This window comes from Polyodon spathula, chromosome 1, assembly GCF_017654505.1.
Source record: "Polyodon spathula isolate WHYD16114869_AA chromosome 1, ASM1765450v1, whole genome shotgun sequence".
Lineage (NCBI taxonomy): Eukaryota > Metazoa > Chordata > Actinopteri > Acipenseriformes > Polyodontidae > Polyodon > Polyodon spathula.
Genome location: NC_054534.1, coordinates 38,829,840 through 38,857,818, shown reverse-complemented (window position 1 = coordinate 38,857,818; position 27,979 = coordinate 38,829,840). Strand labels below are relative to the sequence as shown.

The 27,979-nt window shown below is 36.9% G+C and overlaps 2 protein-coding genes across 6 annotated transcripts in view; one reads left to right on the top strand and one right to left on the bottom strand.

Annotated features, from left to right (window-relative positions):
• Nucleotides 1–26,761, top strand: part of LOC121318458 (rapamycin-insensitive companion of mTOR-like) — a 76,013-nt gene extending 49,252 nt beyond the window's left edge. The window contains exons 10-39 of one of the 2 annotated variants that reach the window (XM_041255163.1): nt 712–779; nt 1,176–1,258; nt 1,613–1,700; nt 2,268–2,358; nt 3,563–3,629; nt 3,743–3,823; nt 4,418–4,518; nt 4,821–4,986; nt 6,225–6,326; nt 6,496–6,542; nt 7,605–7,740; nt 8,364–8,563; nt 8,699–8,825; nt 9,078–9,242; nt 9,576–9,652; nt 11,588–11,666; nt 14,481–14,590; nt 14,843–14,930; nt 15,822–15,914; nt 16,124–16,230; nt 17,509–17,738; nt 17,862–18,855; nt 19,602–19,685; nt 20,068–20,245; nt 20,775–20,859; nt 21,157–21,375; nt 21,907–22,068; nt 22,498–22,621; nt 23,271–23,409; nt 23,673–26,761. In XM_041255163.1, the coding sequence (XP_041111097.1) occupies nt 712–779; nt 1,176–1,258; nt 1,613–1,700; nt 2,268–2,358; nt 3,563–3,629; nt 3,743–3,823; nt 4,418–4,518; nt 4,821–4,986; nt 6,225–6,326; nt 6,496–6,542; nt 7,605–7,740; nt 8,364–8,563; nt 8,699–8,825; nt 9,078–9,242; nt 9,576–9,652; nt 11,588–11,666; nt 14,481–14,590; nt 14,843–14,930; nt 15,822–15,914; nt 16,124–16,230; nt 17,509–17,738; nt 17,862–18,855; nt 19,602–19,685; nt 20,068–20,245; nt 20,775–20,859; nt 21,157–21,375; nt 21,907–22,068; nt 22,498–22,621; nt 23,271–23,409; nt 23,673–23,741 (4,360 nt within the window). In that variant the 3' untranslated portion in view covers nt 23,742–26,761. The remainder of the gene's footprint in view (nt 1–711; nt 780–1,175; nt 1,259–1,612; nt 1,701–2,267; nt 2,359–3,562; nt 3,630–3,742; nt 3,824–4,417; nt 4,519–4,820; nt 4,987–6,224; nt 6,327–6,495; nt 6,543–7,604; nt 7,741–8,363; nt 8,564–8,698; nt 8,826–9,077; nt 9,243–9,575; nt 9,653–11,587; nt 11,667–14,480; nt 14,591–14,842; nt 14,931–15,821; nt 15,915–16,123; nt 16,231–17,508; nt 17,739–17,861; nt 18,856–19,601; nt 19,686–20,067; nt 20,246–20,774; nt 20,860–21,156; nt 21,376–21,906; nt 22,069–22,497; nt 22,622–23,270; nt 23,410–23,672) is intronic. The other variant, XM_041255171.1, reaches the window with a different exon arrangement.
• Nucleotides 26,762–26,857: 96 nt separating this feature from the next.
• The window catches only part of LOC121318471 (leukemia inhibitory factor receptor-like), a 42,004-nt gene continuing 40,882 nt past the window's right edge, over nt 26,858–27,979 (bottom strand). For all 4 annotated transcript variants that reach the window (XM_041255201.1, XM_041255183.1, XM_041255192.1 and 1 more), the window contains exon 18: nt 26,858–27,637. In XM_041255201.1, the coding sequence (XP_041111135.1) occupies nt 27,269–27,637 (369 nt within the window). In that variant the 3' untranslated portion in view covers nt 26,858–27,268. The remainder of the gene's footprint in view (nt 27,638–27,979) is intronic.

Genomic DNA, 27,979 nt, shown 5'->3' with positions numbered 1-27,979 from the left:
AAAAAGTCCTGCATTCACACAACTTGAACATGTGACCTAATTTTAAGCTATGGCTTTTTTTTTGGTTGGTTTGTTTGCTTTTATGACAGATAACGTTCTGTTCACTAAGTTTTGAAGATTATAAGCCATATCTGTTTGCCGTACTGTTTTAAAAGGAAAAACTAAAGTCTTGTCTTGCCATGTCACATGACCTTATTCTGTGTATAATTATTCATAAGTAAATAAAGTCCGAGGCAGCTCAATCACTCACCCATGATCTGATGCATCACAGTCTTCAATAGTGTTTACGATAAAGTAGAAAAATAGATTTGCAGAACAGCATCGGTAGTAATACAAGGTGAGTGGTGACTTGCGCATAATAACACGGAAAATAATAATAATATAGTGATAATGTATGCTTTAAAACGACAGTTTAGCTTTGGGGTTTTTGTATTTTAATACAAAAATTTAATTCTTTAACAAATAGGGTAAACCAAAGGCAGAATACTGTATGAGACGAACAAGTACACGTAATTCTAGTTAATTCTACAATTACTACTAATAAATGATAACAGTAAAACTGTTGGATGTATAGGGATGTTCAATAACTCTGATCTGTAGATTTTACAAATCCAACCTTTTTTTTTCACAGCGGAGTTGCTGGAGATTAATGACTAACCCAACCCTGTGCAGGTGGAATCCATGTTCTTTTAACATTTATTTTTTCTGCAGGGAAGACAGAGAAGCACGCTTTCTCGCTAGTAAAATGGCAATAGTGGCAGCATTCCGGTCTTGGTCAGGTAAGGACTGTTTTGCAAAGAAAAGCTAACTCGTCAGTAAATAATGCATGAATTAATGAATTGGCTAAGGTGTACAGGTAATTATTTTGTAGCATTTTGCTTAAGTTTTGTGTATACTTATTTATTTGTTTATTTATTTATGGGGATTTGTCCAAACTTTTTATTGACCTGATAAACTTATCAGGTCTTAAATACAACTTATTACATTAAGTTATGGGGACTTTATTGTATGTTTTGGTTGCATTATTTAAACATTCAGTCATTATAGGTCAAACAACTTTGGTGGTGGTATTCAACAATTAAAAGCATCTAGTAAACTCGAGACTAAAATCCTCACAGCATTTTATTATCTCACCATACTTGACCCTGCTTTTTTATTTTTTTTGTACAATTCAGGAATCATTAACCTGTGCAGACCAGGTAACTCGGGGATCCGGTCATTGATAGGTTTGCTCTGTATACCAAATATGGAAGTGAGGGTATGTAAAAATTTCTTTAGATTTTGTTTTTTTGTAAACAGCAGAAGGTTGGTAGTCTAGTTTGGCATGGAAATAAATAGGTAAATTGCCGTGAATTGTTTGTAGTAAGGTCATCCTGGTTGGTGTTAAATAATATACGAAATGCAGACTTACCTGCAGGACAGGTATGTGCAGTAAAAGTACAATACTATACTATGCTCAGAGTACATTTTGCTGTTGAATTTACTATTTTAAAAACTCATATTGCATCTTTTGGTGTTTGTCTTTCTATTTGGATGGTCTTGCACCTTTTTTAACTAACAGTCCTCATATGCTTCGAAAAATGTTTCTACCTCTGGTTTCTTTTGTAAACAGAGAGAGTTGTTAGAAGTGATGTACGATATTTTCCGGCTTCCTGTCCCTGTTGTGACGCAAGATTTTATTGAAGCTCTTCTTAGTGTAGGTGGGTAATGAGTACTTTTGACAATATGCCTCTTTGCATGTATTGTTCTGCTTAAGCATAGTTGAATGGAAGGTTCTTGAAAGGAATCGCACTTCCTTTAATGAGCACTTACTACATTAAGGTGGCTGCTAATTATGTTTCAGTGTTTTTCAGGCGGTTTGATTAGAATGGGGAAAGCAATAGCTGTCGATTTTAGCCACCGAGTTTTAGACATTGTTCCATATTTTGTGTATTTAATTAACTGTCTCTATAGGGGTAGATTGTCCGCCCTGTTTTGAGTCAAGTGCAAATGAACATTTTCAGAGCAGAACAAGTAATTTGACATGTTATAAGACTAGGAAGAAACTACTCGAAACCACCAATTGAACTTATATTTTCTGCAAGTTGTTTCTTGATAGATAAAAACCGTTATTTGTTTTATTCCTCTGAAAATGTCTCTTTGAGCTTGCTTCAAAATAGGGCCAAGTATGTTTCCTGAGGCAAAATGAAACAATAACTTGCAGCCTGGTCTAATGTGCTGGAAAATGTTGTGTTGCCATTCCTGTGTAACATTTTGTTCTGTTTTAGATCCCAGTAGATTTCAAGATAGCTGGAGGCTTTCCGATGGGTTTGTGGCAGCTGAGGCAAAATTCCTACTTCCACACAGAGCCAGGTCTAGGTTGGTAAAATATTTACTTTATTACTCTTCTTTTTTTAACTTGTAACTTGCATTGTAATAATTTCACCTTCTGGGATTTGCCATCAAGTGTTGGGCTTGACAATAGTTTGATATCAATGACTTCTCTGGTGTAGTAAATGTTACATTTTCATGGAGTGGTCCTGTCTCTAACTTGCATTCAGTGCTGCTGTGGAATCTAAAAGAAACGTAAAATCACATTTTCCTTATGCCAGAAACAGGTTACGTGCTGTCTTGTCTTATCATGATTTGAGAAGAGGTTGACAGAATGAAATGTGTCCAAGAGGATACAATAAGTTATCTATGGAGAAAGAAGTTGGTCCAGTGATAGACAGTAGAGGGCAGTAATGTGTGATTCTTTTAAAATGCTGTCCATATAACAAGGCCACATTTTTGAATTTGTATGCTTTCTGAAAGTTGTGAATGGAAGGCTTAACAATGAAAACCTGTAGTTTGACCTAAATACAGCATCCAACATTTATGTGAATATACCTTATTAGAAAGATGCATTTTTGCAGTCAAGTCTTCTGTGTGTTCTGGGGTTCATCTATTAAGCACTGGGTTTCAATTGTAGTAAAAAAAAAAAAAAAAAAAAAAAAAAAAAAAATATAAAAACGTTCAACTCAGGCCACAATACAGTCCTGCCAGAGTAGGTTTTACGGCTTTGCAACATTTGTTTAGGTACAAGTTTATTTTTGTTTTTTTTTTGTTTTTTTTTTACTTTTTATTGATGCCTTCAGGTTCTATGTGTAACAAACTGCCAAGTCTTTTATGACAAATCATAATTTATAGAGCACTTTTAGTAAAAGGAAACAAATAGAACAAGTCTAGTAACAGCAAAGTAAATTGGATTATTTATCATTCTTTTGCTTCAATCTCAGTGAAATTACAAATTATCTCACAAAATTACAACTTCCTCCTAGATTAGAAGAACATCTGTATTATTATTCAATTGTAATTAATACCCCTGGCAGCAGAAATAAAGTTCCTGTGCGAATATGCATTAAACATTATTTTAAGTGTAGAAACTTGGCATGGAGTCAAGGTTTTTTCATAGTACCAATATCTGGTTTGCTGAGTTGTTAGTCATGGCAATCACATTTGAGGAACGTATGCATTCAGAGATGTAGTTACACTTGCTGTAGATGCACATTGTGGTTTCCCTGATTGTGTTTTGTTTTCTCAGACCAGACTTGATGGACAACTATCTGGCATTGGTGCTTTCTGCTTTCATTAGCAGTGGACTTCTAGAGGTAAGAAAAATCCAGATATTTGACACATGGAACATAGTACTCCAGTAGTAATTGTCACAATGACTATATGACACAGACAATCCATACCATTTTTTTTTTTTTTCCCCACCCAGGGTTTAGTTGAAGTGATAACAAGCAGTGATGATCATGTGTCTGTCAGAGCAACCATCCTTCTTGGAGAGCTTTTGCACATGGTAAGTATACTGTACTGTGTATTTGTTACATAATAGCCACTGCATTGTCACTATGGATACTATGGAGATGTTATGAATTCTAAAATTAATCAGTGTAGCTTTATTTTCGCTGTTTTTATGTAACTCAGGCCTATGTTTAACAAGGATTAAAAGCGTGCAGTATTATTGAATAGCCATAGACCAGAGTCTGTGTTGTCTCAGAGTTATATTAAGTTTGGAGGAGGGAGGGGAGGCATAACCATAACTCACTGGTGTCACAGCAGTTCCTCTGAGACCACACACTCATCACTCCCTGGGGCATGCCCTACACGTCACGTGACACAAAGGTCCGTTCCTCTGATGGGAACTAAACTCAACCATAAACCTTTCACGTTGTGTAAGTAATAAGTAAGGAATGTGTCTAAGTGTGGATTGCTTTCTGACTTACTAACATTAGCCACGCCACTATCCTGTAATGTGACGATAATTGCAACACTGCAACCCAACATCGCAGACCATTATACTAGAAAAAATAAGCCGTTCACGTCCATTTCAGTATAGTTTTAATATAAAGAAATCTATTTGTTTAACTTTTTGTTTTCTTGTGTTTTGCAGGCCAATACAATCCTTCCTCACTCTCACAGCCACCATTTGCACTGTCTGCCAACTCTCATGAATATGGCAGCCTCTTTTGATATCTCACAAGAGAAAAGGATGTAAGTTTTGCAAAGCTTAATTTATTTTTCTTTTTTTTTTTTTTTTTTTTTTTGATGAGAACCCTTTGGGACATTTCTGAAAATAGGGGGGGAAAAAGAACAAAAAAATAAATTCTTCAAGGATAAAACCAAATCAATCTGTCACAGAAAAATATTAATGTGTTCATTTAAAATATGAATGCACCTACAAAACACAATTGTAGACACGTTGTATATTTTGTGTAAACAAAATGCTTTGGTGGGAAAGCAATATTTAACTTTGATACAAAAAATACTAAAGTATTATGGCATTTATTTTGTAGGCGAGCCAGTGCTGCAGTAAACTACCTAAAACTCTTCCATGAAAAGAAGAAGCAGGGTCCCCAGCCACACAGCCTCTACTTGGACCACATTATTCATAAATCAGTGGCAGCACACTACAAAAGAGACCAACACCTACGGGGACAGAAAGATGTCTTTGTTTTAAAGGTAAGGAATTTTTCTTCCTTTTCGGAGTAACCCTTTCTTTTCCATTATTATTGTGCTATTAAAAATTTTAAAGAAAAACGGCAGTAACTAAAACTGCTGACGTGATTCAAGTACAGATTGCTGTGTGTAAATACCAGACCCGGGTCATTTTTCACACAAAACATGTCACAAGATACATAATTGATAAATTTTGTAAACAATGTAAAAATGGAAATTAAGGTAATTCAAGTAATTGTAATTGTCGGTTATATTTATCTGTAAATAACTCTAATGCAACAAAAGAGTGTTCTCCCTAGAGAACAAATAAAACAAATCGCAAATACAAATCAATTAATGGATGCATTAAATAGGGTGCTTTTACATCATTTTCTAACCTATTTGATATATTTTGTGTGTTCTGTGTTTTTGCTCGGATCATTATTTGCCATGCCTGCTAGCAATGCCAGCTAAGATAAGCATCCTTATGTAAAGACTCCTTAAGGCTAATTGTGGGAAAGGGAGGTGGGGAAGCATGTTGATGTTGCACAGGCTTCAGTTCAGGAACCAGCTCAACACAAATGCATCCCCACCTACTTTTCCTAAAATCAGCCTTGGAGTCTTTTCAGTAGGCCTTAGCATCCCCGTCCCAAGAATAATTTGCAACGTGCAAATAATGATCTGAGCATAGTTGAAGAATTATACAGAACACATATAACAAGATAATACAGGTGAGAAATTAAATGTGAGGAAAAAGTAGATATAGCAAATTTAAAAGATGCTTGTTCATTTATTGTTGATTTTCTTATAATTTGTATTGTGTTTTGGGTTTTTTTTTTTTACATGTCTTTTTTATTGTTCACGTATACTGTATATGTATATGCAAATACCCACTTCTAGGAACCTGTAGCGCCATTATAATTTCTGTGAATAGATGCATCACACAGCTCTGACAAGTCAGGCATCTAAATTGCTTGCAACAACAACAAAAAATATGTATTTTTACAAAAGGTTTGTACAGCTCCATGTGGGCACAGACCGTCTGTTTTGTTTGGTTTAAATCACAATTCAGTGAGCATTTTCTGTTGCTCTTTTTGGTGCCATTTTGTTCAACGCAGTCAAGAAAACAAATGTACCTTTGTCACTGCGAGGACAATAGGAATAAAAGGTTCCTGTGAACTGGGCTTATTAGACATAATGTACAGGTAGAAAAACTTTAACATCGGAAGTACAGCAGACACTTTACTGTTTGTTTTATTTAGGATACTGAAGAAGCTCTTATGATGATTCTAAGAGACAGTCACATCCTCAACCACAAACAGAACCTGGACTGGAATTGGGTTCTCATTGGGACTATTCTAAAGGTTAGTTCTAACAGAAATATAAAAAGTGCCCTTGCATTTAATAAAAAAGGGGGTGTACATATTGGTATTGTTACTGTGTAAATGTTGCAGTTGTTAGTAGGATATTTTAAAACATAAAATAAGTGTGGCTGCCAGGTAGTGTGTTTACCTGTTTCTCTGTTTTCAACAGTGGCCAAATGTTAACCTTCGAAATAACAAAGATGAGCAAATGCACAAGTAAGAACTTGCCTTTTAAATCTTTCCAATCCACAGCCATATCTGTTTGTTGGATGTGTACATTATGCATTTCCAGAAGTGTACATTGAGAATCTAGTTGATGAAAAATATTATACGTGACCCTTTTTATACAATCATCACAGGCTATACTTTATTATTTTGGGTGTGCTGGAACTCGTATTTGTATTCATAATTGCCTTTTATTTATTGGCAGTATTCTTCATTGGCAGTACAGCAGTAAAAATGTCAGTGCCTGGATGAGAGGAAAATTTGCTTCCGTCCGGCTTTTAAAACACAATGCGGAAGTTAATTGCTATTGATTGGTAATAAGTTATAAAGGTGATGGAAGGATAGCTTTTCTTTTGAAATCAACACAATAATTAATGGGTTTATTTAATACCTGTCAGTAAATACTTCTTAACCCTTTGCAGTCCATTTATTCAGCACTAGTCAGACGCGTCAATGCCAATTTATTTTCACATGTGCTGTTTATTTTACACGCGCTGTTTTAAAATATTTTTTTCAGAGTAAAACAGGTTTAAAGGGCATTGAATCGCAAAAGGACTCTCAGTACCCAGCCAAGCCCCACCCCTTGTTCGCTGTATTTTTCACATACCATACAACTCCTCAATAATGCGATCTAAGTCATTATTTTGTTATTGTAACATCTCCAAAAAACTCTGCAAATGTCTTGTTTTCTCTGTAGTGCATGGGGCTATGAAAAGGGAAAGGGAAAATTGTAATGTCGGACCTGGTCTGACATAGGACCTCAAAGGGTTAAAGGCAATTATGACTGTGAATATCAGCACCCCCCCATTTCTTTTATGCAAGACATGGCACAAGTCAGTGTGTGCTGAACTTGCAGAGCTCACTTGGTACAGCAGTATACATGTGGTTGGCAATTGGACAAACTGAGGTGTTCATCTACTAGCCCGAATGTGAAAGGCAATATTTTCAGTGAAACCTATCTTTGCCCAAATAATTTAAGGGGGTCAGGTGTAGTGTTTGTCATTAAACAAACAAAAGATTGTTTGTTTAATGTTCTTATGGTTTGCATCACAGGTTTGTGCGACGATTGCTGTATTTTTACAAACCCAGCAGTAAACTGTACGCCAATCTGGAATTGGATCACAGTAAAGCCAAACAGCTGACAGTGGTGGGATGCCAGTTTATTGAGTTCCTGCTAGAATCTGATGAGGTAAAGTCTTTCCCAAAATAACTGAATATTGTTAACTATAAACAGTTAAAGCTTAACACTTCATATCTTGATGTTAGTATTACTAATTCCAGTTATTGATGGTGTAACTGGATTGATATTTGTTCTGATTATTCTTTTAATGTTCTGTAATCGTATTTAATTTAATTCACTGTATCCATTGATCTGAGCTGATTAATGAATGTGGGGGTGCTTTTTATCATCAGGAAAGCCTCATTTCATTTTGTATGTGGTCTGTATTATCTGTTTCTGCATACATCATTATTTACCATGCTTACTAACTAACCCAGATAGGATAAGCATTTTAAAGCATTCCTCAAAGGTAACTGTCAGAGCTGATGAAGGGAAGTCGTCTATATAATCAGTCTTGACAAGTCTTTATAATAGCAGTTTTTGCTTGAACAATTTACAAGCTTGGCAAAAAATGATCTCAGCAAAATAACAGAAAATCGTACAGAAAACATTCAAGAAAATATTAAACAGGTGAGAAATGTATATAATGAATATGTGTGTGATATATATAAAGAATCCATTTAAAGTGCAGTATACTTTCCTTGTTCTGATAGTCCCTTTTCTACAGTCAGTGTTCCAATTGTTTCCCATAGGACGGCCAAGCATACCTGGAAGATTTAGTGAAGGATATTGTCCAGTGGCTCACCTCCTCATCAGGGATGAAGCCTGAACGCAGCCTCCAGAACAACGGGCTACTCAACACCCTTAGCCAGCACTACTTCCTCTTCTTAGGAACTCTTTCCTCTAACCCTCATGGAGTCAAAATGCTGGAAAAATGTAGCGTCTTTCAGTGGTAAGCAATTAAACAATGACTCCTACTCTTCCTCCTACTACTAAATGATGGTCAACTAAAACATGTTCATTTACAATGTTTAGTTTTGTCAGGGTTAAACAGCTGTGTCTTTTTATTTATTTTTGTGTTTTGTAGTCTGCTTAATTTTTGCTCTCTGAAGAACCAGGACCACTTGTTAAAACTGACAGTTTCTACATTAGACTATAGTCGAGATGGACTATCCAGAGTCATCCTTTCTAAAATCTTAACTGCAGCTGCAGATGTAAGTATTGTTTCTTAGTACTACAGTATTGCAGTATCTTCAAGGTTAAGCCCCCTGAGATGCAGCCTTAAGACCAGTTATTTAAACCCAGATAAAAACATGTTCTACACTAAATGTGTGTTACACTGCACACTAGCTAGTCATCATTCTTGTCCATCTTCCTCATCTTTTGAAACAATGCTTCAGGTGTTTCTTTATGCTGTTTGAAGCTATTTTGTAGTGTTTTCATTTCTTACTGTGTTGTATCCATAGAACTGCAGGCTGTATGCCACAAAGCACCTAAGGGTACTACTGCGTGCCAATGTGGAATTCTTCAGCAACTGGGGGATGGAACTACTGGTGACACAGTTGCACGATAAAAACAAAACCATCTCCATGGAGTCGCTTGATATCCTGGATGAGGCTTGTGAGGACAAGGTATGAGAAATGTGGCTTAAAATTGCCAAAAAAAGATGATAAACAGTAGTGTATATAAATGTGGTTTAGATTACAGTATTCCAGGATTACAGATACCCTTGGATGCATAAAATGGTTCATACATTCTATGTGAGGTTATGTTTGTTTTTTTTGTTTTTTTCTAAGTTGTGTTACCAGCTGTAACTAGTTGGGCACCAGTTATAAGGAAAACCTCAAACCTAGGTGACAATTTTTTTTTTTGTGTGTGTGTTTTTTTTATTTTTTATTTCTTTTGGGGTTCAAGGAATATGCTTTGGAAAAGTTTTGATTTTACAATGGTCTTTATTTTTATAGGCCAATCTTCACGCACTAATTCAAATGAAGCCAGCCCTGTCTCATCTGGGAGACAAGGGAGTACTTCTCCTTTTACGGTAAGGTTTGTGAATAAATCATAAGGGATGGATTGTTGGATTAGCATGTTTTATTGACCTATGGATTGTTCTTTATCTAGACCCAAAACAAGGGAACTCAGATGTAGCAGCTGCTGTTTTATAATGTGCACATAAATTGAACATTGTTTTTCAGGTACAATGTGTTGTATTGAGACCTATTACATTAAATATTTTGTTGCAATGCCTTATGAAAGCCACCAGCCCTTTACACTAGTAAAAGTTATAAGACGGTATGCACAGTGGTTTGCAGAAATATTCACCCCCTACCAATAATGTCACTTTTTGTTAAATTACAAGTAATGTATGCACAGTTTTTTTTTTTTTTTTTGCAGAGGTTAAATGTCAGCAAATCTTGCAAAGAAAATGTACAAAATGAAATTTACTGGTTGCATAAGTATTCAGCCCTTTAAGTCAGTACGGTAGAAGCACCTTTTGCAGCAATTACTGCTATGAGTCTTTTTCGGTCTCTTCCAGCTTTGCACAGTAGGATGGTGACGTTTGTGTCCATTCTTCACTGGAAAATTGCTCCAGTTCTGATAAGTTTGTTGGGGATCGTCAATTGACTGCAATCTTCAAGGCTTGCCATAAATTTTTGATTGGATTCAAGTCAGGACTTTGATTGGGCCACTCAAGAACATTAATTCTCTTCTTGTTCAACCACTCCAGTGATGGCTTTGGCTTTGTGCTTTGGGTTATTGTCCTGCAGAAATGTGAATTTCCTCCCCAGTTTCAGAGTCTTGGCTTACTCAAACAGGTTTCCTCAAGGATTCTCCTGTACTTTGCATCATCCATTCTCCCCTCGATCCTGACAAGCTTCCCAGTCCCTGCTGAAGAGAATCATCCATATAACATGATGTTGCCACCACTGTGCTTGACAGTTGGGGTGGTGATAACTGGGTGATGTGCAGTGTTGGGCTTGCGCCAGATGTGACACTTGGAATTTAGACCGAAAAGTTACATTTTTGTCTCGTGTAACCGCAAAACCTTCTTCCACATGTGACGATGATACTGCAGACGCTTTTTCACAAACTCCATACATGCTTTTAAGATGAGGCTTTTGGAGTAATGGCTTCTTTCTTGCCACCCATCCATACAGGCCAGCTTTGTGTAGGGATCGGCTTATTGTTGATGTGTGAACACTGACTCCCATCTCAGACACAGATCTTTGCAGATCTCTCAAGGTCATTACTGGTTTCAGAGTGACATCCCGAACCAGTTTCGTGCTTGCCTGGCTGCTGAGTTTGGGAGGGTGACCTGATCTGGGTAGTGCCTGAGTGGTATGATGCATCTTCCACTTTTTAATGATGGACTTCACTGTACTGAGAGGGATAATCAGCGCCATTTGACATTTTCTTGTACTCTTCTGCTCTGTGCCTCTCTACTGCTTTTTATCCCTGACTTGTTTCAAAAGCTCCTTGGTCTTCATGGTTGCTTTGTTGGATCACTATGTGAGTTGCAGCTTGAAAGTTTTTACATACCCGAAGGAAATTATGTACAAGTTAAACCACTTTGAGTACACACAGGCTGAAACCATTTCACTAATTTTGTGACCTTTCAAACAAATCATTTGCACTTGAGCTGATTTAGGACTGCAGTAGAGGTTGAATACTTGTGCAACTGAGATTAATCTGTTTCTCTGTAAATCTTTATATTCTATATGCATTTTTTAACTTTATCAATGTGGAGTAGTTTTTGTAGATGTAAAGTCTAATTGGAAAGTGTCGTAGAGTATGCTCAGGTACCAATAAAATGTGAAAACTTTACAGGGGGGTGAATACTTCTGCAAACCCCTGTATATAGTAGATCTAAATATGTACTGGAGTTTGGATGACCATGCACATGTTATGTGACTTGCAGTTAAGGTGATTAGTAATAGGCTGAATGATATAACATTGTAATGTCCTTTTATTTTAGATTTCTTTCCATTCCAAAGGGCTTTTCCTACTTGAATGAAAGGGGATATATCACAAAACAGCTGGAGAAATGGCAAAAGGTACTGATTTTTATTTATTTATTTATTTATATTTATTTTTTATCATGAGAGTAGCATGTTATTTAAATCATGCTAATATTGCACTTGGATTTCACCAAGATAAAATGTGATAGTAATGGTGGGGACCACCTAAAACAAAGCTTTGCTGTAATACATGAAACTTCAGTGCTTTTCCTCCACCAAGTATCATGGATTTCCTATTAGCCCAGTGTTGATGGCTGAAGTGTAATGCTGGCTCCAGGGATCAGGCTATTTTGCAGCCTCCCTAGTGCTTCAGCATGGGTGGGGTACTTTGCAGGGCCATCAGGTGGGCACCTCCAGTCTTTGGTATTTTGTTGACCTAGCTCATAACACTTTTGTGAAGGCTCGACAGCGATGCTGGCATCCCCGCCCAGCCCAGTCCCAGGTAAATCATAGTTCTAATAACCTTTCCTGTTGGTTGCTATCCTTGATGGAGGAATGTCGTTCTCTCTGTGCCAGCTATTGCTGATATAGCAGCGAGTTGTTGATCTTATTGCGCTTTTTTCCAGTGCTAATGCTAAGCATCGCAGCACCCATTAATGACGCCAAGTGATGCGACCCTGGCTCAGAGCCACCTTGCATCCTGCAAGAATGTTTTTCAGGTTAGCCAGTGATGAACACAAAGCACATGCTGGGGTCTCCCCTACCCACACATTAACCCTTTACGGTCCTATGTCGGACGTGGACCAACATTACAATTTTCCCTTTCCTGTCTGAAAGACTTCAAGCACAGGTCTCTAGTCGTTTTTTCTCTGGAAAAAGCCGAGAAAACCTTTCAATGGCCGAGTGAGACTGATAGGAGCCGAGAGAAGCCGAAAAGAAAGGGGCGGATCTGAGCAATACACATAGCCGCTGCACCACAGAGATAATACGGACATAAACAAAGATAGTTGCTTCCACATTCAGCGCTCAAAGAATATAATGGGCATTTGCAGAGCCTTTTGAGATATTATAGTATTAAAATGATGACTTGAATTGCGTTATTGTGGAGTTTGGTGATAAAACGAAGAGACTAATTATCTGGAGATGTGTTATCAGTATGCACGACTATGAAGAGGTATGTGATAAATACAGTGAACAAGGAGTGGGGCTTGGTTGGAGATGCAGTACTGAGTGTCCTGTTGATATGCAGTGCCTTTAAACCTGTTTTACTGTGAAACAAAAATAGTTATAAACAGCACGTGTAAAATAAACAGTGCGTGTATAAATTGGACCTGACAGGCGCTAAATAAATGGACCGCTAAGGGTTAAGGTTCTGCAGTGATAGAAGAAAATGATATGTGGACCTGATCAAGAAGCTGATCCACCTCTGTTCCATTGTCCACAGGCATCACCAGCCAGTCTGCTGTTGCACATTCTTCCATCTTGTCCATTCTCCTACTTTTGCACTTGAGTACCAACTTCCTCCTTTCAGCTGGAGCTGCTCTGTGCCTCTCAGGGGAGCCAAACTGAGACCATGGCCTCCTCTTCCCTGTTGAACTTGCCCCATGATATCACTGACACAAAGGGCAGCCTTTGTGTCTTCCATCGCATCCCCTTTGCTGCCCATTTTCTCCCAGTTCTCAATATGGGTGCTACCTCCCTTAAATCCCTGTTGTACTTCCTCTTTACAGGCTTTTCTGACACTTGAAATTTGCTCGCATCTATATAGAACACTGTATTCACTACTTTGCCTTTCATGGTGGAGATGCTTTTCGACTTTGAGGGCATGAACTGCATATATGCCCATCTAATGTTATCTGGAGTTTGCCAAGTAACCAATTGGTGGAGGCTACTGTTGTAGTCATGGTGGTCATGTCTTCCATGTATACTCTTAAGTGGTGGCAGCCACATGCCAGAAATCAGTCATTCTCCTCCCACTAAACATTTTGAGACCCAAATAATGACTTCCATTGCCATGGAGGTGGTCAGTGGAGAAATGGTACAGCCTGCCATGATTCCAACTCTGGAGCTGAAAAACCAGAACTGCAAGTCCTGAAGTAGGCTTTCAATAACCATGTTATAGTACTGAAGAACTCAAATGCAGCCCAAAGGAGCTAATGTGGCAGTGAACCATGTGCATGAGCTAAATCCAGGAATGTTACACAAAGGTCATCCTTATTTTTGTAGACTGAATCTGTTACCAGATCACACTGACTTGCTCCAAGCATCCTGAAAAGCCAAATATAGCAGCTTTCTGTATGGAGGTCCAGTTCTTCAATAGATGAGTTGACAACCTTGCTGCCACAATGTTGAAGAATATCTTACTGTCTGCATTTAATAGGAACATTTCTGTTTGGGAATAAAGACCCCTCCTGCGCTGCACCATGCCCTTGGGGCTACCTGTGTTGCCCACACTACCTTCATCAACCTCCACAAGATTCTTAGTATCCCAGGTGCACGGTATGGTAAACCATTGGATCCAGGCAATGATGAAGCTCTTGCTTTGTTCACAGCTTGTTCCACCTTCTTCCACTTAGGAGCAGAGTCCTCCATGTGGTATTCTGGTTGACTAATAGGTAGAATACTCCTCAACTCATCTGCACGTTTGGTACAGATTAAAAATATCGTAGCATTATGTTTTTGTGTCATAAGTGAATGCATTAGATTTATCACAACAGCACAGTCAAGCAGTTATTTTATAGAATTAACTCCTCACAAGACAAAGGTAACTCATTTAATAAGCATATACTGAACTGGATTAATAAGAGAAACATTAAAGTATTCTACAATATTGGTAAACAGTTTTCTGTAGACCTGTGTGTTTCACATCTGTTAGTGGACACTGATGGAGTTAACTTGTATGTCTTACAGGAGTACAATTTTAAATATGTTGACCTAATTGAAGAGCAACTTAATGAAGCGCTCACTACATACCGGAAGCCTGTTGATGGAGACAACTATGTCCGCAGGAGCAACCAAAGGTGAGTTCAGTTTCTCTGAGGAAAATGTTGTGGGTACTTCTGATGTAATTCTGTGTCCTGTGTTTTTCTCCTCTAGTCTTTTACTATGTATTTTATGCGTAAAAATGTGGTTTAAAACTCTCAATAACAGATTCTAGGTAAAACGTAAAATAATTCATCAACTTCTAGTGGGTAATACTGGTTTAAGTTTGATTTTTTTTTTTTTTTTTTATTGTAATTGTTTCTTGTTTTTTTATACCTTTCTCATTGTAGGTTACAGAGGCCAAATGTCTACCTTCCAATACACTTATATGGTCAATTGGTCCATGACAAAACAGGGTGTTGTCTCTTAGAGGCTCAGGTAAGGGAGTTACAGAAAACTTTTCTATGTAACCAGTGATTCATAATGCGTCTGAGGTGCAAACAAGAAAAAAATGCATGCTAGGATATTTTATGTGCACATTTTCTTTCAAGTGAATTTACTAAACCAAGACACTTAACAGTAACATGTAAATCAGTCATAAAGAGTAAAGTAGAAGAGAGTATGAGTACTTCCTTGAATTCAATTAATTGTATTTTAGAATATTGTTGCTAAGATTAAAACCAGATCCTCTCTTGATTAGATATAAATGCATCCCAACCACATCTACTAGTGTCCTTAATATTGTATAATATATTATTGTATCATTAGGCTTGAACGTCTTGTTTTTTATTTTCCAAATCTCTACCTTCCTTTTAATTGTTAATTAGTAGTAGTTAAGCTGTCTCTGCATCGTAATAAAGGGAAAACTACAAGTTAAAGACTGGGTTTAAGATTATTTTTCTCTTTGCTACAAATCAAGGAAATTTTAAATGATGGACTTGTTATCAGTGTACACTCCGTACTGCGTACTTTATCCTGAAAACAAAATTTGTCAGGACAACTCTGTTAAACGAGTAGAAATATCAAAAGCACAACGGTAAACTAGGCGAGTGCAAGAATGAAATTTAACAAGTATCAGCAATGGGCAATTAACGTAATTTGTCACATCTTTTTAAAATAAATTAAGCGAAAGAGAATTGGGCTCAGTCAAGATATGAAAGTAGTAACCAGTGACATTGTTTTGTAATTAACAGATTTTTCTGAGTTTAATTAGGAAAAAGAATCTGCTCAAAATAAGTTTAAGGGGACATCATGTGGTCAAAAATAAAACCTGAAAACTTCAAGCCCTATTTATCATTATATAGAACTGCATTTCTTTTATCTTTTTAGAGTGTTGTCCCAGATCTGAGTTACACTGTTCGCTCTCCAATGTTGGACAAGTGGGAAGGTGTAAAACAGCTAAAAGCAGCTCTGTGGGCCTTGGTAAGATAAAACCCCATGCAAATACTTAAACTAGTTTTCTTTGCTTTAGTTATCTTCCATGTTTCAGATATGATAATCTTGTTTTCATCCTTATATTCTCGTCTTTGACAATCACTGTTTTCTTGTCTTGACACAAACAACATATGAAACATAAATATCACTTTTTTAAAATTATTGTTAATAATTACCTACTGTCTAATTATTTTCAGGGCAACATTGGCTCATCAAACTGGGGTCTGAATCTGCTTCAGGAGGAGAACGTTATCCCAGACATTATTGCCCTGGCTCAGCATTGTGAGGTTCTGTCGATAAGAGGGTAAGGATTTCCGTCTTGAACGCATTTGTTTACTTAAATCATTTTGTTTTCCAGTTGATTTATAACAGTTCAAAAGTATTGGATTTTCATACACCACTGTAGTTTTGTTTTAAATATTATTTGTTGGTGCTTGTATGAATTATTTTTTTGTGTGCTTCTCCAGGGGTGTAGAATTCGAATTTAAAAAAAAAAATTCCAAAGGAAAAAATAAAAAGGTAAAAAAATGTACTTGCCCCCTCCCCGTCACACAAAACACACACACACAAAAAAGTAGAATATAACTTAAGATGTTGCTTTTATTTAACAGTGAACACAAGCAATGAATTGGCGATTAACCCTTTGCAGTCCATTTATATTTATGTCTGTGTTATCTCTGTAATGCATGGGGCTATGAGATGCGCCCATTTTTTTAAATAGTTTTTTTCAGTTTCATTTGGCTCCTATTGGTCTCACTTGAGCATTGAAAGGTTTTCTCTGCTTTTTCTGGAGGGAAAAATGACTAGAAACCTGTGCTTTACATCTTTTTTTGATGATGTCGGACAGGGTCTGACATTGGACTGGAAAGTGAAAATTGTAATGTCGGACCTGGTCCGACATAGGACTGCAAAGGGTTAATAACCATTTTTGCTGCTTGAAATGTAAGATAAAAAGTGGCAGAAGCAGCATTGTCACGGGCACTAGATTTAAATTGATGACTCTTTTTCATAGTTTTTTTCTTTTGTCCTGGCTTTTTTTTTTTCCTGACCCCAAAGCCAGAAAGACTCAGATTTATAGTTAAAACTAGTTATTTTCTAATTATTTATTTAAAGGTGATCTGTTATTATGCAGCACACTTATCTCTCTTAAAAATCACGTAGTTTCAGTAGTTTCAGGAATAACGGCAAATTATGATGACGTATCACTTTAACCCTTTGCGATCCATTTATTCAGCACTTTTCAGGCGCTTCAGGTCCAGTTTATTTTCACATGCACTGTATATTTTACATGCTGTTTAAAAAAAAAAAAAAAAAAAAAAAAATCAATGTAACAGGTTTAAACTGGCAGTGTAAATCTATTTTTTTTTATTTATCTTATTGTTTTTTTTATAGAGGGCATGAGCAGTATTTTATGTAAATAAGCAGCGGGGATGGACTGTACGTTACCATGTAACCACGTAATGCATGTACTCAAACATAGCAGCAAAACTGTTTGGAAACTATTGACAGTAATTTTTGTTCCTCACATGGAAGAACTTGGCTTAAATGTTTAATATTTTTTTGTTGTTTAATTATTTCTTAGAACCTGTCTGTATGTCCTTGGTCTGATCTCTAAAACTAAGCAAGGCTGTGACATCTTGAAGCAGCACAGCTGGGATACAGTCCGGCACAGCCGCAGGCATCCATGGCCGGTGGTTCCTGATGACATGGAGCAGCTCTGCAGTGAGCTTATGTCCGTACCAAGCACACTTAGTCTAAATTCAGAATCAGCCAGCTCCCGACACAACAGCGAGAATGAATCCACACAGCCAAGTAAGCAGCTTGACCAATAGCAAAGCAAGAATTACTACCAAAATCATACTGGCGGCTGTTGAATCTTGCATTACTGTACCAAAATTGTGCAAGACTGCAGGATGATGTGTTTTCTTATTTCAGGTATGTATATTTTGGATGATGACAAGTGTGACAGTGTGGATCTCACAGAGGATCAGCCAATTTACATGAGACCCAAATCTCTGAAGGACCGCAGCCCTTTCACCATCCTCGCCTCCACACGTTTTGTCAGAAACCGGTTCCTCAACTCCCTTACACTGCCCAGCAAGAAGCTGCGCAGCAGTAGTGACCCCAAGGGAGGTAAGGTCATGGATGAACCAAAGCCTGGTCTGAGGCGTAATCGTACTGTTACAGAGCCTTCCAGTTTCACACAAGGGGACTTCTTCTTCAGTCCAGTATTTAATGGGAGCCGCAGCCCAAATAGCCCCACAGTGAGCTTAAAAACCTCTTTTGTAGGAAGCAAAGCCTCTGAGGACAGGGGTAGCACTCCAAGCATTGGAGAGCCTGACCTTAAACTTCCAAAGGGTCTGGGGAGTGAGAACCACAGAGAACACACCAGCAGGGAGAGGCTAGTGGGGGATGGTTCCACCAGCACTCAGTTTAAAAGCCGCAGCCAAAGCTTTAACACGGACACCACCACCAGTGGCATTAGTTCAATGAGCTCTAGCCCTTCACGAGAGACAGTGGGTGGGGTGGATACATCCACCATTGACACTGACTGTGTGAGCCTAAACACTGTGGTGAGTACGAAAACTGTAAAGACCCTCCACACTCTTACTCCCCAGTCTAACCACCTGCCGCTGTCAAAGTCAAACTCTCTGTCCCTGGTGCCCCCTGGGTCCTCACACACCCTTCCCAGAAGGGCCCAGTCCTTGAAGGCTCCATCGGTCACTACAATAAAGAACCTAGCTGACTACAATTTCATGTACACAAGGGATGCCTTTGGCTATGCCACTCTGAAACGTCTGCAGCAACAACGGATGCACGCCTCTCTCTCCCATTCAGAGGCCCTGGCATCTCCAGCAAAGGATGTTCTTTTTACAGACACCATCACCATGAAAACTGGGAGTTTGGACTCTAGGTTGACACCTCGCAGGTAATGTACAATGTTCACTTTTGTTGTGGTGTTCCCTTATTTCCATCTACGATTTGAAGTAGTATTAAGCTAATTTTACAGTAATAGAGGAAGATGTGTTTCTCTTCCTTCCCATTTTAAATACAAGGTTAGTGTTAAGGGTAGGATGGATAGCGAGATATATTTTCAGTTCTTCTCTCCTCAGATGCTGAGGAAGTTGTCAAAGCTGGTAGGCTTTGTAAGGAGTAGCCAAAATCGCGGCATGTGACACAATGCTGCTGATACGCAAGACTGGCTACTCTGAGATCAAATTATGTAGCCTTTGTGCTAAAAAGATTAGTTTGTATACTCTATTCATACTGTGTTATTGGGTTGCCATTGCTGGTGTTCTAAACTCCACAAGTCTGAGAGAAAACTGTCTGGGGGGGTCCCATCATAAACCAGCTATTATTTCTATCCTAATAACCAGTAATGTTAATTTGAGATAATGGCAGCGTAAACATCATTTTCCAGCTACCTTATTTTTTTTTTTGTTTTGTATTTTCAACGTTCCAAGAAAAATACTTGACATTTGCATTAGTCATACAGGTAGGTTAAATTCTATCCTATACAATAACCAAACTTAATCTAGTACTAAAAATGCAAATACAGTAGAACCTCTTTATTAAGAACATCCCCTGTATTACCAATTAGTCTTGATTTTAATTAAACAAACCTCTGTAATGTAAAACCTGGGTAATCAGAACTGTTTTTGGTGGTCCCTTCAGGTTCTCACTAAAGAGGTTTGACTGTACTTCTCATTATGGCACAGCCGTGAACCAGCGACGATCACCAAGAAATCTCCTCCCGCGGTGCGTTGCTCCTTCGTGGATTGTTTGTGCTTTTAACTTAGCAAAACTTGTTTTAGGCAAGTTTCACTGGGATAAGCCCTCTGGCGCATCCCTGTTCCAGGAGTTTATCCGCAGCGGAGCAAATCCAGTACAAAATAATCCATTTATTTTGCATAGAAAATAGAGAAGTTAACGTAGATTGTAGATGTTGATATGAACTTGCTTTTAAAAGACTGATCGAATTGTTATAAATTGATACGCTATAATTTGAACGCTTGAGTAGAAAACTGCACTTTGAGTGTTAGAAGCTGCCTACTGTAATTGGCGTAGAAAATGTTTTTCCCTCTCTGAAATTTGTTATTTGATAAACATTCTAATGCATGCATTTTCCACTCCTGTGTAGATTTATGAAAGCCCTAAGCTTTGCTTCACTGGATAAAGAAGACTTGCTAAGTCCGATCAATCAAAATACACTGCAGCGCTCCTCATCTGTGCGTTCAATGGTCTCTAATGCCACCTATGGTTGCTCTGATGATTACATTGGTTTGGCACTTCCTATGGATATCAATGAAATGTTTCAGGTACAAACATCAGATTGCTCACAAAATGTAGTCTTTTCTTGATATTTTTATATCCCCTTCAGTCACTCTGTGCACAATTGTACCATGTTACATTTCCTATCTATGTAACTATTTTATAATTCAGGCTTCTGATTTTCACAAGCTGAGGCCTTTGTTTCATAAGCCCTTCGACAGTCATTTATGGTGGAAAAAACATACCACACATGTTTTGCAACATCAAAAATGATAGTGGGGTTAAAATAATGTATCCTAGTAAAGTGTGGCATTCACAAATGTATGCCTTTTTAACAGAAGGAAAAGTCTAATGCCACTTATTTTAAACAATGTTAATGGTTCTATTGTTCTCAATCCCCACCATTCACTCTGGACAAAGATTGATGCTTGATTTGTAAATAAGCCTAATTATCAGTAGTTAACTTGCTGTGGACTGCTCCAACTGTGAAATTCTAATATAATTTAAACAGGATAGCAGTAGAATGTTGAACACATTTTTGGAAGGTTGACTTGATGCATGTTTACAATGTTACAGGTAAAAGAAACTCCATACTTTCAACAGAGGACAAGCCCTCCTGCTGAAGAGCGTTTGGCAAATTTCTTCTTTGGTGATTCAGATGGTAAAACCTATGAGTTCTGTTGTGTTACATAATCATTAAAAGCATATATATATGCTGTCCTGTAAGATAGACAGCAAAATCTAGACAAGTGTTTCAGATAATTTATTCACAAGAAATATTTACAAATGTTTGTCTCAAGGACAAGTTTTAAAAAAATTGTTTGGTGCATATAAATGTCTTTCAGTATATAACTAAGTGGTGTTCTTGTTTTGTTTTCTAACTTAAAAGACTATGTAAGTAAACTCAGTTCTTAAGTGTGCTATGCAGTTAATATGGTAATATATAATCATGTTTCAGCCTCTGGGGATTCTATGCGCAATCCTGTACTGGTACTGAGGCAGCAGATCAGTATTACAGAGCTTATGAACAGTCGCTCTGACCCAACACATCTGTTGGATAACACAGAGGACACAGGACTGCAGGAGCACACAGATGAAAACTGCCTTTACTGTGTTGGCGTGAAGGTACTGGGCTGTCAGACCAATAACCAGATCAACTCTACTTTAATCCGTACAGGTAACTGGCGTGGCTTATTATAGGGGAAGCAGATTTGTTTTGGACTTGAGTAGCTTCGTGTTTACAAAGGGTCCTGCAAACATACAAATTGATTTTCTTTTGAAAAGCTGGTAGAATGCAAGTTACTAAGTTGGCCAAATCCATTACCACAGACAGCATTACAGCAATAGATTTAGATAATTTTCTAAAAACAACCTGGAACAAGGATGAATGTCAGATAAAACCAAGGTCTACAAGCAGTTTGAGTATTTTTGATATAAAATGTTACCATCTTAGGAACCTGTGATCAGTGTGGCCATCTATTAACGTTACATTAACTCTGCATTTTTTGTCTGGAACCTTCATTCCTTGTAATTCCACAAATACCAGTTTTGCATACTCTGTGTGTGTTCATCTTTAGTCTCAATGTTTAAAAAGCTGGAGTCCTAAATTATGCCCTGATTTTTATATAACAGTAATTACTGTATCACATACAGTGTGTGTATCATTCCTTTTTTGTGGTGTTCAATATTTTTTTTGCTTTTGCTTTAGATTTCCGTGACATTCCATATTCAGACTGGTGTGGGCAGACCATTCACAATCACCTGGAGGTGACACCACAGTCCACATTTTCTGGAGTTTCAGGATGTAGTGATGCAGTATCCCAGGGCTCAGCAAGCAGCACACAGAGTATAGAGCTTGTACTTGGTAAAGGTAAAGAAAAAACAATAAGGGACTTACATTTAGCAAGAAATGACCTCAGCCACATGCCCTCTGTGGGATGTTAGGCAGTATAGTCCCTCCAAGTAGGCTCCAGCTCCATATAATATCTTATATATAATATACTCTAATCATATTTATAGCTCTTGAGTGACTTTAAATTGTCCAGCTCTCCATATATATATATATATATATATATATATATATATATATATATATTATATATACACACACACTGTATTTACACATGTTGTGACACTGTAAAAATAGGGTGGTAATTTTATCTCAAGTTACTGGTGATATTGATAAATCACTTGAGGTAGCTCTCTTGTTCATTTCACCAGGTACCCTCGATTTTAGAATTATAGCCTTATATGGGTGTACATTATTATTTTATTTTTGTATTTATTTGTTTTAATAAAGGAGGAAAGTCCATCCCTGAGGACGCCCCTGCAAGCCGCGTGCTGCTGCGCAAAGAAGTCTTACGCTTGGTTGTCAATCTGAGCAGCTCGGTGGGAACCAAGGGACATGAAACTGGTCTCCTCACGTAAGATGGGTGTTAATCAAGTTTATTAAAATGAGTGATTGCCATCATCTGATGATAAGATCAATGTCTTTTGAAGTACTTAAATGCTAAAATAAATTAACTTTCCTTACATGTCCAGTTACTGTCTATGCACACACAGAGTATGTTGCATACAACTCTGTAACATGTAATTGTTGGTATTCCACGTATCCTTCGACCTAAGCTAAAAAAAAATCTGAATAATAATAATAATGAATTATGGAAAGCAACAGATTTGTGTTATTCCATATAGTAATTGAAATTGCATATTCTTTCAGTACATGTCTGCTTTTTAAGGAAGGTGTTTATTGTCTGTATACATCCAAAAAACAATCCTAAACTGTAATGGTGTTGGAATAGCTCATTAAATAGATAATATCTAGCAGCATTCCTCCCCTGCTCACAGGATGTTACTGGTTCAACTAATCTTGGTTTTTATAAACCTAAGACTTCCATGCCCCAGGTCTGTTTTTAAAAGATCTACTTTTTCTTAGGCAGTGATTATTGTTTGATTTAGTATGTGAAACAGGACAGTTATTACAGGTTAGAAATCTTTAGTTTTTTTGCTGAAAAATCAGGTAATGGTATGTGCCTTGACCACCACCTTTTTTTTCTTTTTTCTTTTTTTCAGAATTAAGGAAAAGTTTCCTTATGCTTTTGATGACATTTGCCTGTATTCTGAGGTTTCACACCTGCTCGCACACTGCTTGTTTCGTCTGCTATCACGACGGTTTATTCAAGAACTCTTTCAGGATGTCCAGTTCACTCCGGTAATTTTTTTTTTTTTTTTTTAAACTAAAAACTGCTCACCAAGAATGATTATTTTTACATTTTCAGTACTGTAGAACTACATTGGTTACACTGTACGGTGCACTTGATAGTTTGCATCTTAAACTGTTCCATCTACTATGGTAGTTTTCTATAAAGCCAATTCTAATAAAATATGTTACATTTTTAATACATTTTTGTATTTGATAGAACTTTGAGAACTGTTACTCTGGAGCTCACACAGATACTGTTTTCTTTGTGGCAGATGTATGAGGAAGCTGAGACCATCTTGGCCACACCACCAAAGCAAGTAGCAGTAGATGCCACCATCTGAGTTCTCATCCATCCTTCTGTCTTCTCACGCATTCTTTTACTCACAAAACCTGTGTCAACTAGCGAATAGCCACACCTACAGACAAAGGAGTGTCTCTTTCCTGTCCGATACCCTTCGGCAAAAAAACGGTCAACTAAAGAAGACCAGCTCTTGAACAAAATAGGGATTTATTTCCTGTTAACCCATAGAGTGGCTTTATGTTTGTCACCACAGTTACCAAATGCGGAAGCAGATTATTGCGTATGAACTGAGCACTGAACATATACAATTAATCCTTACCTAAATATGTTAATTAATAGGGATTTGGAAAAGAAATTCTGTATTTTCAGTATGAAGTGGCTAAAACATAATTTTAATTATATTTCTTTTTGTGATTTGTAACACTACTGTGTGATTTTTAGCCATCTCATAAGGAAAAGGCAGAACTATCCAAGGCCTGGGTAATTATTTACAAACTATCTAACAGTTGTAAAAATAATATTAACTATTTTGAGTAAAACATTCCCAGGCTTTCCAAAGTTTCTGATCAAGGAAGAAAAAGCCAGAACGCATGTGTTTTCACTACATTTTTTTCTTATCACTTTTTTTTGGGTTTTTCAAAACTGCAATACAATTGAATGAATTGATGTAAATGGTGTAGTTATAATTTAAGTATTTTATAAAGTGCAACACAGTTGATTATGGCATACATGAGTCCAGGCAGGTGACCAGAAACGTCAAGGACTGTTTGTGTTTTTCAAAATGAATCTAGATTCAGTGCATTTACTACTGTTTTCTGGAAACTTTATGGACTGCAGTAAAAAGCAAAATGTACCAAATTTTGAAGCAACAGTATTTTGTACACAGCAGTGTACTTTAGTTCCTGACCTGATATGCAGCATATGCAATGCATAACTTTGCTTTGTCTTTGCCACTGCAGACGGATTAAGAATTTTATTTAACAAGTGCCATATTGCAACACATAGTGTTCTGTGGGTGCAGGAAGATTCAAAACAGAATCTTTTCAAGAAATCTCAATTAAACACCAAAAAACAAATAACCAAGAATCCCTGCAATTTGAGTAATTGTATACATTTTTTTCTGTACTGTAATCATGTCTAGTACCTTCACAGTTGTAAATGTTATTGTACGCTTAACAAAAACATTTTATGTTGTCAGGAAACCCCCCCCCAAACATAACCATCAGATGTTTGAGGTAACAACAAATGCTTAAACTGTAAACCATTTCATTTCATAGCATGTTACAAGCTGCAATATTGCCTTGTCTATTTATTTGTAGAACAGGCAAATACATTATTCTGTTGCAATGCCAGGGGCTTAATATGTTTTTAAACATTTGTCATAACAAATCAAGTTTAAAAACTGCTATGCAACATACCCCTTAACTGCAATGGTAGAGAAAATATTTTGCTTTATAAATGGGTATTTTTACAGGAATCTTTTTTGGCTGGACCACGTACTTTATTATTCTGCAGTACCAAGGGAGCTTTAAATCTTTTGCATTTGTGTCAATAACTGGTTTATTATTTTAGAGAACAGAATTCATAATCTAATTTATTTAATAAATTGCAGATTAATTTGCAGGTACTTTCTGCAGTTTAGTGTCTAAACTATGTTTGTCATCGTGCACTGCCTACAGAGACCTCAGTCAATCATAGCATGCTGGGCTACTTCTACTGGTTACCACCAGAAACATTCACAAAATTATTAGTTCTTAAATGGTAATTGTACAGGAATGCTTATCTTTTTTTTAATTTGGGAAAAACTTTTTTTTTTCTAAGCAGCATAAAGTATAGCTGTGTTAATTTTAGTATGGTTGCAGTTGTAAATATATGAGGAATTAAATATGAACAAATCTATATTTGACTGCAGAAACCTTTTAGACAGAGCAATGTGAAAACATTTTTTTTTTCCCCAAAATGTTATATGGTTATAATGTGAAATATTTGTTGAGAGATGGCTAGCCAGTTAACTGGTTTTGAGTTGATACTTCACTAATGCTTCCATATCTTCCTGTGTAATATGTCCTGATGGTCTAAGCTTAATGTTCGCGTCTAGTGAAGGGTAACCTTTTAGTTTAACTTATTCCTCTCAAGGCTTTCAAAAAAGCAGTCCAAGGTACAATGAAGTTTAAATGGGAATGAGTGAGAATTCCATAAGCAACCATGGTAAAACCTGATTTTGTTTTTTTTTTTTTTTTTGCATTAAATGTCAGGAATCGTTTTTGTGGATTGTTCAGAGGTCCAGGTATTAAGGGTAAAACTGAGATAGTGGCACACTCCCTCACTCACTCAGATGTATATTATAGTACAGAGCTGAAGGGGATAGTACTGTATATAGAAAGTGCATGCTGCCTGTGCAGGTAAGATAATCCATACAAAGGCCATAGACCCAACAATTTCATTTCACTGCAACAGTACCCTCCCTTCACTCTAAATGTATTTTATTCAAGTTGTTTTGCAAGTTTTCTATCAATGTATCCTTTTCATTTACATCTTTTTTAAAACTTTTACAATTCAGAATATCACAGCATGCACAAATTGCATGGCTTGGCTAATTTACTTTCTAAATTAAATATTTAACTTAAATAGCATAAACAAGTTATGCCAAAAAGATTATATAATTTGATACTGTAAGTAAAATAAAGATTTTCATGACAATTTTATTGAAATAAAAATGTTTTTTTTTTTTTTGTTTTTTTTTCACTATCCATATGTAGAATTATGGGATAATGTAAATGTTAAATACTTGGCCAGATTAAGGCTTGATAGTCAAATGCCTTTTTTTTTTTTTTTTTTTTTTTTTAAAGAAATAAGCTGCTACATATTTGGATGTTTTAGTGTTTGTAGGTCACTGAAAGGATGTTGAAACCTGATTTATATTGTATACCTGTATCATAGAAAAGAAGAAAGAAAAAAAATATTTATATTTTTTCCTTGAAAATAATTATTTCATGAAGCTGTGTATAATTTAAAGAGGCTTTTCCAAGTATGGTTATGCCCAAATTGTTGTTCCTTTGTATAGTGTGTACAGTAAATGTCTTTGGGCATTACAAGCCTCATGAAGCATACAATCTTATCGAAGGGATACATTGTAAATAAAATATACATAAACTGTTTTTTGGTTACTTTCCTTTTATTTATTCTCTAAGGTTGTGGAGTTTTTGAAGTCATTCTTTCAAAGGTTGGTTGGATTTTGTCCACAATTAGGAAGTGGATTATGCAAAGCATTTTAGCAGGCCATTATGTACACAGCTAAAAACATGAGGGATACTAAGATCAGAAAAGAATTGCATACTCAAGGGTATGCACTGTATTTAGCTAACTTAATATTGGGGATCACATGTGAAGGTAAACACAGCAAGGATAAACAGGGTTATTTAGAATTTGCTCCAAACTTACTATAAAGCTGCTTCTCAGTAATAGTACAGTAAAAGTGTCAATGCAAGAGAGTCACAGATGTGCAGTATTCTTGGTCTGGGTTTAGTCCACCCTGACATTTTTCAATCTCTAACATAAGCTCCTCTTTTAGCTTGTATTTGATACATAGTCCAGTGTAATATCCATCTGGATGGGAGAAAGATTGGTGGGTGTAGATGCATTTTGAGGATCCGACTCCTGGCTGCCCAAAAGCTTCCGGTCTGGAAAGTAACTCAGGTTCGCAAATTCAACAGACCTTGTAAGATCCTTGAAATCTACGTTTTCTGTTTCACCAGGAGCACTGGCTTTATTTAAGCAGTAAGTCCATGCAGTATGTGGAACTGTGACCTCATTTTCAGACTTAAATTCAGAACTAGGTGTAGGTAATAGTTCTTCTTTTTCTTTCTTGGGTTCCACAATCTCAATTTTGCAGTATGTGCTGTCCTCTGGCTCTATAGACTGAACTATTTTGCTGATCTGTAGGGAAACATTCACAAACCAATCACACAAAACAAACCCAAATAATGTCCCTAGTTTTTAAAATATGTACATACCACTCAAGAAATGTAGTGCCATTCTGTTGAAGTTGTATTTTTAAATATTTTTGATTTTATTCCAGTTACAGCAAAGTAGCGCCAACTTTTTACTGGAGCAAAAGTAAACCTGGGCCAAAAAGATGTATTATGTAGCGACATCACAGACAGATTGTGAACAGACAAGTGTGTTTCCCATCAAGTATTTACTAGACTAGTATTCAAGAGAGCCAGACAAGAGCTTTTAACCTCCCTAGCATGGGTCAGAAGCCAGAACAACAGTGGA